Source organism: Arachis duranensis, chromosome 4 (assembly GCF_000817695.3).
Source record: "Arachis duranensis cultivar V14167 chromosome 4, aradu.V14167.gnm2.J7QH, whole genome shotgun sequence".
Classification (NCBI taxonomy): Eukaryota; Viridiplantae; Streptophyta; class Magnoliopsida; order Fabales; family Fabaceae; genus Arachis; species Arachis duranensis.
This window is the reverse complement of record NC_029775.3, coordinates 95,279,877-95,296,895: the sequence shown is the minus strand read 5'-3', so window position 1 is coordinate 95,296,895 and position 17,019 is coordinate 95,279,877. Positions and strand designations below refer to the sequence as shown.

Sequence of the window (17,019 nt, the reverse complement as noted above, 5' to 3'; positions counted from 1 at the left end):
AAGGGCAATGTTTGATCCTTCATTTGCCTTCCTAGTGGAAGACCTTGTTTGCACTCCATGAGAGACGTTTCCAATGACAAATTCCTCAGGATAATTCTACAAGAATCTCCATTCACGAGGTCTGGTGGACTTGGAGGCAGATTCAGTCAACAAGGGATTCCGTGTGCTGCTGTCTGCAGAATTTCCTTCAGATTCATGAGACAAAATGGAATTGTCTCTTGAATTTTCAGCATCTGCTGTTTCTAGTTCAGCTTGTCTAGAATTTTCTTTTCCATGATCTTGAGCAGTTTCATCCTCCTTTTGAGCTTGATTTCCTGCATCACAATCTTCCAAAATGCTTTGCACCAAGTTAGTGTCACAAAATGTAACATGCATGGACTCCTCAATAATTCTAGCATCTTGATGATAAACCCTATATGCTTTACTAGTTGTGGAATATCCTACAAACAAACACTCATAAGCCTTTGGATCAAATTTTTCCAAATTTTCTTTGTTATTTAAAACAAAACATTTGCATCCAAAGATGTGCAAGTAATCTAAGTTTGGTGGGTAGCCTTTCCAAAGTTCATAAAGGGTTTTCTTCAAAAATTTTCGTATGATTGTTCTATTCAAAATGTGGCAAGCCGTGTTAACCGCTTCAGCCCAAAGGAATTTTGGAACATTACTCTCACAAAGCATAGCTCTTGTCATCTCTTGTATGCTTCTATTTCTTCTTTCCACAACACCATTTTGTTGTGGTGTCTCAACACAAGAGGTTTCATGGATGATTCCTTTTGAAAGGTAATAAGAATCCATTTTAAATTCAAGACTATTGTCACTTCGAATTTGTTTAACATTTTTATCAAATTGAGTTTGAACTAATTGAATAAAATCCTGAATCAATTTCCTAGTTTCTGATTTTAATTTCATGCAGTATGTCTATGTGAATCTAGTTTTATCTTCTATAATGGTAAGAAAATATTTGTGTCCAGATATGGAAATGATTGAAAGTGGTTCCCATATATCCATATATAGCAAATCAAATATGTTTTCTGACTTTGTATTATTAATAGCAAATGGAAGCTCTTTTGTCTTGCATAATAGCAAGAATCACATACATGAGAAGAATTAATACATTCTATGAATGGAAATGATTATTTTAATATAATCATTTAGAATGAGGCAAATGGCCTAATCTAGAATGCTAAAGAAATCCTAAATCCTGAATTTGCTCACTACAAGAAAAACATCCATTCAGGTACACTTGAAAAATGTAACCAAAAGTGAAAAAAATGATGCCTTAGGATACGACTACGCTTTTTGGGCTACGGCTACGCTTTTTGGGGTGATTCCTATTCGACCGTTGCCTATTCTCAAAGGCTACACTTTTCTGCACCAAGGGCTACGCTTTTGACGTTTGGGAATAGGCTACACTTTTCAAGTGATGCTGTCCAGGACCAAAGGCTACGCTTTTCAGCTTTCGTTTTTCCAGAATAGGCTACGCTTTTCAACGCTACTGCATCACTTGAAAAGCGTAGCCACATTGTATACCATAGCTACTTTTTATAAGTGTAGTCTTAGGTCCCTCTTTTTTTTTGTATACTATAGCTATTGTATATAAGTGTAGCCTTAAGTCTCGTTTATTTTTTTTTTTGTATACTATAGCTACTGTATATAAGTGTAGCCTTAGGTCTTATTTTTTTCTGTGTATAGGTGAGTTATATTGCTTGAAATGATTAAATGGTTGGAATTTTCTGGTTTTTGGAGGAGATGCATTTCTTCTGACAAACTGATTTTTGTTATAATTATTCCTCTTTGCAAAAACTTTTTCACGAGAATTTTTTTTGAATATTTTTACCTTTCGAAAATGAGGTTTTGTTGTAAAATGGTGGTTTCTTGAAAGCATCCTCATTTTTCGAAACATAGCCCAAACCTGGTCGGTTTGAACTCGGACCAGTTCTTGGTGAAATTTCAGTTTTATTTGTGTATTCTTCATCAGATTTTTCTTCAAATGTTGGAGCATTTTCAACACCAACTTTGTTTGGTATAGTTTTGGTATTTGATGAAGAAGCCACAAACTTTATAGAGGAAATATTAGAAACTGCTTCTTCCTTGGCTATGTAGCCTAAACCAGATTTTTAAACAATGGTTTTTGACTTGCAAGTAATTTGTCCAAGTTACTAGAACCTTAAGCAAATTTTGCTAAGTCACCATTCAGCCTTTTAATTTTGTCATTTAATCTTTCATTTTCAGCAATTAACTCATGTGAAGGATCCACAATGTGCTTTCCTTTTAATTTTTCAAGTTCAGATTTTAGAAATCTGTTTTCTTCAATGATATCCAAAGCACATTCAGTTTCCTTCATTTTTTCTTTTAAAAATTCATTTTCAGCTCTTAACACATCTCTTTCAGATCTGCATTCATTGCATTTGTCAAGCAGTTTTGAGGTGTTTGAGGTCAGATCATCAATAATAGCATGCAAGTCCTCAATGGTCAAATCATAATAGTTTACCTCATCAAGATTGTTGTTTCCAGCCATGAAACAGTCCTTGTCATCTCCTTCAGATTCTTCTTCTTCATTTGAGTCATTCTCAAGATCCTCCCAAGCTGCCATGAGTACTCTCTTCCTTTCCTTCTTTCCTTTGTCCTCCTTTTTGAGCTTTGGGCAGTTTGACTTGAAGTGTCCAGTTTCCTTGCAATGATGACACGTCACCTTGCTCAAGTCTATCTTTTGCTCCTTTGAACTTGAACCTTTGTATTTGCCTTTGCTTTTCATCATCCTTCTAAATTTCCTAGCAAAAAACAAAAGCTCGTCATCTGAAATACCATCACTAGACGCACTCTCTTTCGGTTCTATTTGTGACTTGAGGGCTATTCCCTTTTTCTTTGAGTCTGTGTTTGTGTGTGTGGCTTCATAGGCAAGGAGTTTTCCTCTCAGCTCATCATAGGTTATTGGACTTATGTTGTTACTCTCGGTTAGGACAGTGGCAGTGTTTTCCCACTCTTTTGTGAGGCTTCTAAGGAGTTTTCTCACCAAGGTTTGTTCTGCATAGTTTGTACCCATAGCATCAAGGTTGTTGATTATGATTGAGAATCTCTCAAATGCTTTATCAATGCTTTCTCCATCCTTCATGCTAAACATCTCGTACTCTTTTCGCAGCATATCAATCCTCTTTTCTTTGACTTGTTTGGTGCCTTCATGTGTAACCTGGAGTTTTTCCCAGATTTCTTTGGCTGTCTTGCATCTAGACACCTTCCGGTACTCTTCAAAGCTGATAGCACAATGAAGAAGGTTGATTGCTTTAGCGTTCAGCTCTATCTTCTTCTTATCATCTTCATTCTATTCAACTTCTTCTTTTGGAGTCACCACTCCATCAGCACTTATTTTTGTTGGGATCTTTGGACCGCTCACAACGATCTTCCATAGGTTGTAGTCAATGGATTGGATGAAGATCCTTATCCTTTCTTTCCAGTAGGAATAGTTCTTCCCGTTGAAGAAAGGTGGTCGGTTGTTTGACTGACCTTCAGTGAGGGTGTAGGCAATTGTGGTTGTGCCCAAGTTGTTCGCCATTGGATCTTTGCTCCAAGCGGTTAAGCTTGATTCTTGAGACCTTAGCTCCTGATACCAATTGAAGGTTGTGGTAGGCTTAGAGAAGGGGGGGTTGAATCTATGCCTTCCTTTTTACATTGCTGTTATGAACCTTTTTAGAGAAAATTACAATTCTGATTCTGTTTGAACTCAGCAGCGGAAATTTATGAGACAATTTATTTTTGTCTCATGAATATCAGAAAATAGAACTTAGCAGAGAAGAGGAAAGAGAACACCAGCATGTATCCTGGTTCGGTTGCCTTGTGCTATGCAACCTACATCCAGTCTCCTCCACAATTATGGAGGAATTTCACTTTATTTAACAGAATTACATACACCAATTTCACACTCAAGTTCTATCCTAACTTGACATTGGCTATGCTAACTCCTAACTATTCACCCTTAGTGCTAACCCAACTAAGAAAGGGATACCAAACAGGTACAAGATACAAGACACTTAACTAACCTAAAGAAATCTGAAAATAACTCTAGGATTTTCTTTCAAGTGTATCTCTCAGCCTTTTTCAATTCATGGCTTTTTCTTAAGCTTTCTCACTTTGCCTTTTCTCTCAAGAAATTACAGAAGGATAAGCTTAGAAAAGCACATTACAAACAGTAAAACATGAAGGATATTGACTTCATCTACAGCCTCTGTGCTATGCGAAAAACCAGATTAGCAAGCCTCTGATTTAGTTCTTCATACTGGCGGAATGCACCTTTGAATAGGTTACACTGTCCAGTTAGTTGAACTTCTTCAAAGAGCTCTATCAGAACAAACACCTCAAGTTTTCTGGTTATCTCTCCTTCCTTCAGAATGAACAACAAGCTTCTTTTTATCTCCTTGCATGTTCGTTGGTTCTTCTTCCAAGGTCAACATCTTGAGCCTTGAGCTTCACCAACCCACAAGCTCACTTTTTCTTCTCAATCATCAAAGTGGAACCTTTCCTTCTGACTTTTCCAACTTGACCGAAAGCCATGAAGGAGTAACCGAAATTGTTTTCCAATGGTCAACCAAATCTGAAACATAGAGATGCAACTTGGTCCCCAAGAATCTCTTGTGACCGTGGATTTGTAGCAGTGAAGAACAGAGATCAACTTTTTCTTTGAATGTCATTTTCGGATAGAACAGAGAGTATGGATGAAGAGAAGAAGATTTGATGTGAGCAAGATGAGATGGAATACCTTTAACCTAAGCTTGATTTGGTTTGAATTTTGTGATTAGATTTCTGTGTATCAAGCTTAACCTTTCTCTCTCTTGCTTCTTTGGTGTTTTGCTTGGTGAAGAAGCTCTTTCTCTCTTTCTCTTTCTTACTTTTTTTGAAGCTGATTTGACTTGATCTGAGAGGAGGGTAACGTTGCTTTGGTTGGAGCAACATGGAGGGAATTGAAATTAAGAAGCCAGATCGAGCTTGGATCGGGTGTTGGTGTGTAACCCTTTGGCCCATCTAATTTCTTTGGCTTCTATCTTTTTGCTTTTGTTTGGGCTTTATCCATCAGCCTTGTTATATTGTCTTTATACCATTTGGGCTGCTTAAATGAATTTGGCCTGCAACATGAAATAAATAATTTGTAATATGTCATTAAAATTGATCAACACTAATTATTTATTTTGCCCAAAAATAATGTTTGTCATCACTAATTAATATTGTTAATTTCCCAACTCAACATTAAGTCCCTATACCAATTCTTTTTTTAGTTGGGTCCCTATAAAATTAAGCCAATTACTACTAAGATGGACTTAATTGAAAAAAAATTAGTGCAGAGACCCAATTAAAAAGAAAAAAGTATAAAGACCTAATTAAAAATTTTACGAAACTATAGGACCAACAAAGTAATTAAATTAAATAACAATAGAGGTTAATTTGTCTAATTTTTTTATTAAAATTTAATGTAAAAATTAATTTGTTTGAAAAAATAAAAACCTAAAAGATCAGAGACTAATTTAGTAATTAAAATTTATTAAAGATTAAATTGTCCAACTAAAAAGTTTTTGAAGACCGATTTAGAATATTACTTTAAAAACTGAAAAAAGATTATATTTGACATTACAAGCTACACTATTGCTGTATTGCATGCATTATATATCTCATTGAATAAGGGTAAATCTTGTATTGTTGAATAAAATTAATAAGATTTGCTAAAACTAAATGCTATGTAATGACAGATTAATTCAACAAGTCAACTATAAAAGAAAGAGTAAAGCTTCTTATAAATTCAAATAAAACACAACTCTTTCTCTATATATAAAGTTTCTTATTAGCAATATTAAACATAAAAATCCCATTGACCCTAATCTACACATTGGTGGGAACAAGCTGGAACCACTGGCTTTGAGGATCATCAAGACATTGAGAATCATCGGTTATGCAAATACATTTTGATGTCACAATCGTTGATGAGTTAGTATCCTTATTCAAGCAAAGCGTTTTGCCACTCTTGTCATCAAATGTGGCCAAATGAAGCTTGGAAAGTGACACTTGTCTCCAAGAATTGTTCTTGCTTTTGCAATCATTAGAAACAGTTACTGGAAGGCCTTCACCTGAAGATGTTAAGCACTTATTGGTGCCATTCAGAATTATTTGAGAGCCACTGTTGTAGATCTATCTATTGTGGTGATTCTTCTCACAAGTACCAAGCTCAAGTTCATTCTTTTGATTCACTTTTGTACATTGACCACTTAGAGGGTAGTACATTATGTTAGCATTCCCTGCCTTGGAAGTAGGATCTGCATTCAAACATGATTTAATTTGTGTAGATCATTATAAAAATCACCTTGAACACACATTCTATGAGTTTGGTGGAAAAAAAAATTTGAGAAAAAAAATTAGAAGAAAAATTGTAGTTTAATGTAATTTTTTTGGTATAACTTTTCCCTTGAATTTGTAGTATTTTTCTTAAATGTAGAGCCTAGACCAAAAGAAAGTCTTGTTGATTAAAACAAAACATAAATAAAATAAAAGAAAGTATGTACAAGTATTTTAGAGTTTAGACCCTAATAGTTTAGACAATTAAGTTACTAAAAAATCCAATAGTTTTTCAATATATATTATTGTTGGTATAAAATATAATAAGATTTGTATCATTAAATTATTACTAGATGATGTGGACAATAATATATTTTTTCAGTGCCAAACAGCAAAAGGGTTTTTAAATCACATAACTCCAATTGCTAAATAAATTAATTTATTTAATGACAAGAAAGAGAAAGCACTTTAATTACCTTGAATCTTCATCTGCAAAAGTTGAAACTTGTCAGTGAAATTAGGGTACCTCAAATGATTCCAATCTGAATTCAAAACCCCAAATGTCTCATCAACATGAACATCACCACCTCTAACATAGTATCCACCTTGGAATGCCCACAAACCCCAATCCATGTCCCTTCCAGCAAGATATGTCTGAAGACATGTCAAGAACCTGTTATCTTGAATTGACACACCAGTTTGGTCAAAGCCAAACTCAGTGAAGATCAATGGTGCTGCATTCTCTCCCATTGTAAGGAACCCAGCGCTAGAATCCAACCCTCTAATGCTCAATGCACAGATTCTGTTCAATGGTTGCTTGATCCAAATGTCTTTCAATTTCAGTGTCCCAATTCCAGTCCAAGAATACAGATGTGTCTCATACACAAGTTTGTTGCCTATGTTTATGTTCAATGGTTTTCTCTTCAAGAATTGGAGCTCAGTATCAAAGTTTAAACCTGAGATTAGGACTAACACATTTGGATTTTCTTTGTGGATTGCCATTGCTGCTTGGCTCATGTATTTGTACCAATCCGCTTCATTCTGTCTTGGACCATGCAATTCATTCCTTAAGCTCTGTGCTACAACCTGTTAGCAAAACACATTAGTGTACGCATTAATCAAAGTTTATATGTTATGCTAATTTATCAGGGATGTAGTGCTAGTTTGCACTGATTTTTCTAGTAAAAAAAAAAATACTTTTTTTAAATAAAATACTTTTATTCAATTTAAAACTTATTTAAATACATCTTTTTAAAAAATTATTTTTATTTTTAAAAATTAATAATACCTTATTTTAGAAAAAAATAAAAGTAAAAGATGTTTTTAATATTTAAAAAAATTTAAAAATCTATTCAAATATAAAATAATTTTTATCTGTTCATTTTTTTTAAAATAAAAAAATAAGTATTTTTTTTTAAAAACCAATTCAAACTCATTAGATTTAAGACGGTTAGTTAAAATTATATGCAATCATTAATTAAATTACATATGCATGTTGAACACTTTAAATATATTGAAAAATACTATTCATATACTAAATATTTTTGACACTAGTATAAAAATAAATTGTTACTAATTAATTGTATATTTAAATTATTTTTGAATTAATAAAATAAAAATATTTTTAATTGTTAAAAAATGTTAAAATGATATTTATTACAAAAATTGTAGATGTGACAGAATTAAAATATATTTATCACATAAATATTTTAAATATAGCATGCTGCCTAAATCCTAATACATATTTGTTAGGTGTTTTATATAAGTCCGTTGGATTTGGGATATTGTGCAAAATAGAAAAAAAAAGTTGAGAAATAAAGAAGGAAAGAAAGAGTAAAAAATAATGGTGTTTGCTACGATACGATGATAAATTCATACGTATCGATACGTTTAAAATATGGACAAATAACAATAAGATATGTGGAATTTATTTTCCACGTCAGCATTTATTTTTTTTAAATATATAATATATCATCACTTTTACTAAAACAACCTTTTAATTAAATAAAGATAAAAAATATTTATTTATTTAATTTTACAAAAAGACTTAAACATCATTCCTTTATTTGATTAGACAAAAATACCTTTTAAATACCCCTATCTTAACAGCTTCTCCCCAAATCAAAAAAGGAAGTTGAAACAGAAACCCTAGCTTCTCCACCACCGCCGCAAGGACTACCGCCGTCCGTCACTCTCAGGCACTACCATCGTTGTCTGGTCGTCCGTGCTTCTTCCTCCTTCAAGAATCGCAGCTTCTTCTTCCTCGACCTCGGCGCGTCAGTTCCTGGTATTCATTTGCTCCATCGTGCTCCTGCCGCCGTCCGTCGGGCGCTCAGTCACCATCGTCTTCGTCTGGTCGTCGCAGATTCTTCCAACCACCACCGTCTTCTGAGTTGTGTTCGTCGCCTGGCCTCTGTCTCCGTCATGATTCTGCCCCCCTTCTTCTCAGACTGCTCAGAAGACCCCCCCCCCCTTCTCAGACTGCTCAAAAGAAAAATCCATCTCCATTCCAGTTTCCTTCCTTCGAGTTCAGAGAGCAGAAGCTCAACCAAGAAAAAAACCTTAGACTTCGACGGTCAGTTCATTGCTAACTTCTTCTGCGTTTTTTATTTATGCCATTTTCAATGATTATTTGATTACTGAATATTTGAATGTTTTGTGTTTTAATTTTTATTGAATGATTATTTGATTACTAATGAGCTCTAGTTCTGCTGTGTTGCTATTTTTGTGTGTTGTAATATTTTTTTGAATGAGCTTTTGCTGTGGTGCTATTTTGTGTGTTGCTGTGTTGCTTTTTTATGTGTTCTTTATTTTTTATTGACATGCATCTGAGTGATATCATCACTGTAACTTAACTACTAAGTATTGTAGTACTTGATTTTAGTTATGATTTTTAAATTTCTTGATTCTTGGTTGGCATATTTTCTACAGTTCTCTAATATTCTCTTAGTTGCTATTCTTGATTCTTGATTATTGTTATGATTTTTTAATGCTTCTATTTTTTCCTGTTCTGTACTTGACTTGATTCTGTTCTTTGATTTTTGATTCTTAATTCTTGATTTTTTACTGCATCTATTATGATTCACCATAGCACGCTATTTGATGTTATTTCATATACGAGTGTTTCATTTATATCATAATTAGTAATACAACTCTAAATCTTTGAAGTTTGGCTAATTATAATTCATAGAGCATGTTACAAATCATTTTTATAAAACTCTGAAGAAAATTGAAAAGCTGCATGCCTATTGAAAGTTGAAACCAAATTAATAGTATTGTTTTAACTCTTTCCTAGTAGTCAATAGCAGAAATAGGCATTTGGTTTAAATATGCATGTAATGTTACAAAGAATTTGATCTTTATTACTTATCTAGCTTAAATTTGTATTGTTTTTACCTTCTTGATTAAACAAATTTTTGTCTCTCTTAATGGCTTTTAGTTTATCACTGTAAAATTGATGAGCAAATTAGAGAGTTTTAAGGAACTAAGACAGCAATAAAAGAAGGAAATACTTACTATTTAATTCTTTATTGATTGTCATTATCAATCTTATATTTGGTTTAATATTTCTTTAATGTCATTATCACATGTTTTCTTAGGTTTTGAGTGGATGTGATTTTGGGTTTTACTTATTTGTTATTTCTCTGCTTTGGTCTTTAGATTTCAGTGGATATGCTTATATTCAATTGCATAGAAAGATAATATGTTGTTTTATGCTTGAGGTACATACATGTTCAAACTTTCAGGTTAACACGAGAGATCTCTAATTTTCACACAAAATGGCACAGTTCAACGTTTATATCTTATTGCATAGTTCTTACATAGTATATAATATATATAGTAATTGAGATATGGAAAAAGATAATGCAAACTAGGCCTTATTTGAAGGGAAAATTATTCTAAAGGACCGTTAGAAAGATTTAATTATTAAAAAAGACCTTTAATACTAAAATTATTAAGAAGGATCAAATCTTTTTATAATATTTAAGAAAACGAATCAAATCTTTTTATAATATTTAGCAAAACGAATCAAATTTTTTGTAAGGAGATAAATATATCTTTAATTATTTTTTATAATTTTTATGTTGATAAATTTTATTTCTCTTAAAATTTTAGTAATTTTTATTAATTATTTATTTATTTTTATTTTTTTATTTTTGTGATCTTTACCAACGAAAAAATAAAAGACAAAAGATCAGAAAAGTAAAAGAATAAATAAATAATAAAAATTACTAAAATTAAAAAAAATTAAAATTGTTAATATAAAAATTATAAAAAAAATAAAAAATAATTAAAGATATATTTATCTGTTTATAAAAAAAATTAATTTTTTTAAATATTATAAATATTATAAAAAAATTGATCATTTTTAATAATTTTAATATTAAAATATTTTTTTAATAATTAAATATCTCTAACAATCTTTTAGAGTAATTTTTCCTAAATTAATTAACTAATTAATCCCAAGTGAGTATTCATACATATCTATATAGCGTTGAGAATCAAACAACATATATTAAAGATTATAAAAAATAAATATAAAAATAGTTAAGGATATATTTGTCTCCTTATAAAAAAATTTAGTTCTTCTTCTTAAATATTATAAAAAAAATTGATCATTCTTAATAATTTTACTGTTAAAGATCCTTTTTAATAATTAAATACGGTCTTTTAAAATAATTTTTTCAATAAAAAATTACTGTAAATAATTCAATATTCAGTAACGGGTATTAGACATAAAAAAAATTGATGTTCACCAAAGAATTCTTTTTAAATAAACAAAGACATGCATGCACGCACATAGAGAGAAAGCGTTCAAGTGTTTCAGGCCACCTTTCTTAAGTTCAGTATGCTACGTACGGTTACATTCCAAGTTTTCTTTTGTTGTGGAGTAACGTAGGAAATGACCAGTGGCGGATCCACGGGGGACCTAAGGTGGCCATGGTCCCCCCAAATTTTTTTAAAAAAAATAGTAAATAGTAATAATTAAGAATCAATATTTTAATAATTAAATCTCCTTAACAATCTTTTAGAGTAATTCTTTTTAAATTAATTAACTAATTAATCCTAAGTGAATATTCATAAATATCTATATAACATTGTAAATCAAATAGCATATATTAAAGATTATACAAAATATTCATGTTCATGTTCATGTAAAAATTGTTTTCTTGATTCTTATGAAATTATGTAGTGTTGAGTTCTTTCTAGATAGGTAGGCATAAAGTTTAGAACTAGAGAAGCTCTGATATCATGTTTTAGATTATAGTGTACAAAATTTCTTGTAAAATAATAAAAAAGCTACTTAATTTTCTTGGCCTTCACTAATCATGCTCTAATACCTAAAAGCATACTCAAAACACAATCAAATCATAATTTTTGTCTTCTTTTGCGGCAAATCAAAACACAGAACTCCCAATTTGCTACTTCCAAATTGCTTTCCAAGTGGCAGAATGGTTTGGTTTAATGGCTTTGCTTTTTTTTCTTTTGTTTGTACCAGAAATAAAGGTTACACTGCTTTGGTATATCTTTGGCCAAGAAAGTTAAATTCTTTTTTCTTTGTTATTTGCCATTCCTTGACATGAAGTGGAACTTTTGAGGTCATATCCTTCATAAAGTAGTGTTAATTATTTCAAATCAGGTCATGCATGATTCAATTTCTTTAACCATTGATAATCATTTCTTGCTTTCCTAGAGTTGCTTTTATGTTTAGGCTTTTATAGCCACCCCACAGTGAATGATTGTCATGACCAAAATTTGTTATGGTATTCTCTGTTAATTTATCAGCAATGATTTAGATACTTAAATGGTTATATGATAATTGCAGTTCAATTAACACTATTTTGAATTGCAATCATTCAACATCTTTGCAGAATGTCATTTTTTTATTAATTATCTAGTCAAGAACTGAAAAGTGAAAGAAAAAGAATAACTTTGTATAGATCAATATCAGCCAATACAATCAAAAACCATGAACATAAGTCGAGCAAGGGGCATAGTTTTTCTCAGTCAATTGGCTTGGGTTAAAAGTAAAACTATTTTCATCAGTAACTTCATTGTTTTGGTCAGACAAATCTAGGCCTGAAAGATCTCGAGATAGCACTCTTTCAAGATATTCATACTCACCTTGTGATGGCGATACTTCAATTCTATCAACACTTATAGGAAGGATATTAGAATTAGTATTTTCTTCTTCCTTTTCAAGTAAAGTCTAAGCATCACTAGAATTAGAAAACTGAACATGAGCAGAATCTAACTGTACATCACGTATTGAAGCATTTGTTATCATCAAGAGTTCCTGTCAGTGTCACTAGCCTATCATTCAGTCCGTAATAATTATTATTCTGAGGAGATATCTTAATTCCAGCCTGAGATTCTTCAATGAATGACCTGACCAAAGGCAAGAATTTATGCTCTAAGCTTTCATCACCAATCATGTGTAATTTAAAAACAAAGAGAAAGGGTCCTACAATTAAGAACTCTCTCTTTTCTGACATAATTTAGGGGGAGCAAGGGGAAATAAAAGTTGGAACACCAAAGAACCACATGAAATCACAATACACCCAGAATCACATAGTAGTATGATAGTATCAACAACTACTTTTATCTGTACATATTTCAAAAAATTGTAAATAGATAACTTAATGAGGAAAAGCAATAGTACCTAATGGTAGCACCTCCCTTGCCAATTATACCACCACAAGAACCATTTGGAACGATGAGTCTCACTTTTGTTTTTGGCTCAGCATCATTTTCATCCTCACTTTGAAGCTAATGACACAAGGTAAATAACTTTCAGGAAAACATAAAATTGTAATACATGTTTTCATTTTTTTCATTACCAATCAAATTGACATCGTAAATTACCTCACTGAGCAACTTAGACAGAATAAGTTCAACAGCTCTTTAGGATTTCATTTATTCCACCAGATACCATGATAATCCTATCAGTAGTCCCAGGAAAGAATTCATGGTTGTGTGATAACTGGATTCGTGCCCCAGATTGTGACTGAAAATCAGTGATGGTTGAACCACCCTTTCCAATAACAGAACCAGCTGCAGAGTTTGATGCAAGAAACCTAACATATGTTGGCTTCTCTTCAGAATCTGCAAGTGATCAACATAATGTCATATAATATTAAATAAATAAACAATTAAGACATTTACATATTTACAAATAAGAGTATAACTTTTGGATGCAACAAGACAGAATAACTATTGAACATAATTTTAAGCTTCAATTGACCAGATTCTATATATGAAACAACTTGCCTCATCTTATGAGGGAAAAAAAAAAACAATTCTTCCCTTCAACTACCACTATGTACAAAATCATTGCAAAAAATTCAAAACTACATCCCACTTGCATAATGAGAATAATAAAAGGAAACCAAATCTTCAATCAACGTTAGCCAAAATAATAACAACCAGGACCAGAATATCCGGTTTATTAAAGAAAAAGTTGAGCTAAAAATAAATGAATAAACCCAGAGAATTTTCGAACACTTATGTTAAGGGTATACAATACTGCCTAGTAAAAGTTAGTTCCAGTTGTGTGCTAAATCGGTAATGAGATGCCAAAAGTGGCCTAACTAGATTCAAACCAAAAGAGATCCAAATTTGACCAAAATGGAGTATATTTGGGAAACCTTCATTAGCTCCCTCGAAATTTAAATTTAAATGAATGAAAACAAAATGAGCAAAGGAACAAAAATTAAATGAATAAACAAATAAATAAATAAGCTCTCCTAGTTTCTGCCATCAATAAAAGTTGGTAAGCAACATCATATTATCTTTCTATGCAACTGAATATAAGCATATCCAGTGAAATCTAAAGACCAAAGTAGAGAGATAACAAATAAGTAAAACCCAAAATCACATCCACTCAAAACCTAAGAGAACATGTGATAATGACATTGAAGAAATATTAAACCAAATATAAGATTGATAATGACAATCAACAAAGAATTAAATAGCAAGTATTTCCTTCTTTCATCGCTGTCTTAGTTCCTTAAAACTTTCTAGTTTGCTCATCAATTTTACAGTGATAAACTAAAAGTCATTAAGAGAGACAAAAATCTGTTTAGTCAAGAAGGTAAAAATAATACAAATTTAAGCTAGATAAGTAACAAGGATCAAATTCTTTGTAACATTACATGCATATTTAAACCAAATGCCTATTTCTGCTATTGACTACTAGGAAAGAGTTAAAACAGTACTATTAATTTGGTTTCAACTTTCAATAGGCATGCAGCTTTTCAATTTTCTTCTGAGTTTTATAAAAATGATTTGTAACATGCTCTATGAATTATAATTAGCCAAACTTCAAAGATTTAGAGTTGTATTACTAATTATGATATAAATGAAACACTCGTATATGAAATAACATCAAATAGCGTGCTATGGTGAATCATAATAGATGCAGTGAAAAATCAAGAATCAAGAATCAAAAATCAAAGAACAGAATCAACTCAAGTACAGAACAGAAAAAAATAGAAGCATTAAAAAATCATAACAAAAATCAAGAATCAAGAATAGCAACCAAGAGAATATTAGAGAACTGCAGAAAATATGCCAACCAAGAATCAAGAAATTTAAAAATCATAACTAAAATCAAGTACTACAATACTTAGTAGTTAAGTTACAGTGATGATATCACTCAGATGCATGTCAATAAAAAATAAAGAACACATAAAAAAGCAACACAGCAACACACAAAACAGCACCACGGCAGAAGCTCATTCAAAAAAATATCACAACACACAAAAATAGCAACACAGCAGAACTAGAGCTCATTAGTAATCAAATAATCATTCAATAAAAATTAAATAAAAATTAAAACACAAAACATTCAAATATTCAGTAATCAAATAATCATTGAAAATGGCATAAATAAAAAACGCAGAAGAAGTTAGCAGTGAACTGACCGTCGAAGTCTAAGGTTTTTTTCTTGGTTGAGCTTCTGCTCTCTGAACTCGAAGGAAGGAAACTGGAATGGAGATGGGTTTTTCTTCTGAGCAGTCTAAGAAGAGGGGGCAGAATCGTGACGGAGACAGAGGCCAGGCGACGAACACAACTCAGAAGACGGTGGTGGGTTGGAAGAATCTGCGACGACCAGACGAAGACGATGGTGACTGAGCGCCCGACGGACGGCGGCAGGAGCGCGATGGAGCAGATGAATACCAGGAACTGACGCACCGAGGTCGAGGAAGAAGAAGCTGTGATTCTTGAAGGAGGAAGAAGCACGGACGACCAGACAACGATGGTAGTGCCTGAGAGCGACGGACGGCGGCAGTCTTTGCGGCGGTGGTGGAGAAGCTAGGGTTTCTATTTCAACTTCCTTTTTTGATTTGGGGAGAAGTTGTTAAGATAGGGGTATTTAAAGGGTATTTTTGTCTAATCAAATAAAGGAAGGATGTTTAAGTCTTTTTGTAAAATTAAATAAATAAATATTTTTTATCTTTATTTAATTAAAAGGTTGTTTTAGTAAAAGTGATGATATATTATATATTTAAAAAAAATTAAATGCTGACGTGGAAAATAAATTCCACATGTCTTATTGTTATTTGTCCATATTTTAAACCTATCGGTACGTATGAATTTATCATCGTACCGTAGCAAACACCTTAATTTTATGAGTAAAGGACAATTCCGTCCCTGAGGATTTTTTTCGCGGACATTTTCGTCCTCCAGGGTTGGGAAATACGGTAATATCCTTGACACCCCAGAAAACTGGACATTTTTACCCCTCCGTCATAGTGTCTCTGTTTAGCCCCGACGGAAAACGGTGACGTGGCTCGGTGGCGCTGAGCTGGCCGTAACGGGCTGCCACGTTGGCTGGGCTTTATAAAAGAGGACAAATATGTCCCCCGAGCCCAAAACGCTGCCGTTTCTCCCCAACGTTTCGAAACTTAGCATAACTCCCTTACGCAACACACATAACACCAAAACGATCAAAATCCCTCCCCTGTTTCTCCCTCCAAAAATTGCACTATGTGGAAGAGCAGTCGGCGTACGGTGGAGCAGCTGTCGGAGGCAAGAAAGAAGGTTACTGTGGAGGTTAGCACTGCCATCTTCCTATCAAGGTAAGATCGCCTTTCTTATTCCTGAAGTTTCTGTAGTTTGTAGTAAGGGACTATATTCTTCATGTGTGCATGTTGACAGTGTGTGTAAGAGTGGTGTAATGAGGGCTAAAAATAGATTTTAGAGCATGGTGTGTAGTAGTAGTAGGAGGTATCGGTTAGGGCAAGAGGGGGTTCTGTAATAAATTTTGAATGCAATGTAGTACTGACACATAGTTGTTTCTTGGTAAATTTCAGATGGTGGATGTTTTTGTGGTGCCAGCTTTTCACCACGGAGGTAGCTTCGTGAGAGGTAGTGATGGTGTTCTTGTTTATGAGAATGGTAAGGAAGAGAGGTTCCCAGAGATGGACCTAGATTTTGTCAACTTCGGGGACATTGTAACCTTATTTAAGGGTTTGGGATACCCTTCGTACAAGGCAGTATACTGGTATGATCGAAGTAGTGGGTTGCTTGAGTCTGGGCTGAACGAGTTAACCGGGGACGCAGGGATCAATGCAATGCGGGAGAACTTACTGAAGGACCAACAGTCTGCTGAGTTCCACATTTACTTTGACCACCCCGTTGATGATGCGGAGGTAGTAGATGATGCTGGCAAGGATGGTGATGATGAAGTGGATGTTGATG

At 33.0% G+C, this 17,019-nt stretch overlaps 1 protein-coding gene and 1 long non-coding RNA gene across 2 annotated transcripts; both read right to left on the bottom strand.

Annotated features, from left to right (window-relative positions):
- Positions 1 to 5,753: 5,753 nt before the first annotated feature.
- LOC107484956 (glycosyl hydrolase 5 family protein-like) lies at positions 5,754 to 7,392 on the bottom strand. Its single transcript, XM_016105506.3, has 2 exons — positions 6,789 to 7,392; positions 5,754 to 6,293 (listed from the first exon to the last, which is right to left on the bottom strand). The coding sequence occupies exons 1-2, from the start codon at positions 7,327 to 7,329 to the stop codon at positions 6,169 to 6,171; spliced, it is 666 nt and encodes a 221-aa protein (XP_015960992.2). The 5' UTR covers positions 7,330 to 7,392; the 3' UTR covers positions 5,754 to 6,168.
- Positions 7,393 to 12,220: 4,828 nt separating this feature from the next.
- On the bottom strand, positions 12,221 to 15,601 carry LOC107484999 (uncharacterized). Its single transcript, XR_001591318.3, has 4 exons — positions 15,240 to 15,601; positions 13,180 to 13,419; positions 12,977 to 13,083; positions 12,221 to 12,702 (listed from the first exon to the last, which is right to left on the bottom strand). It is a non-coding gene; the product is annotated as an uncharacterized LOC107484999 (long non-coding RNA).
- Between the last annotated feature and the right edge of the window lie 1,418 nt (positions 15,602 to 17,019).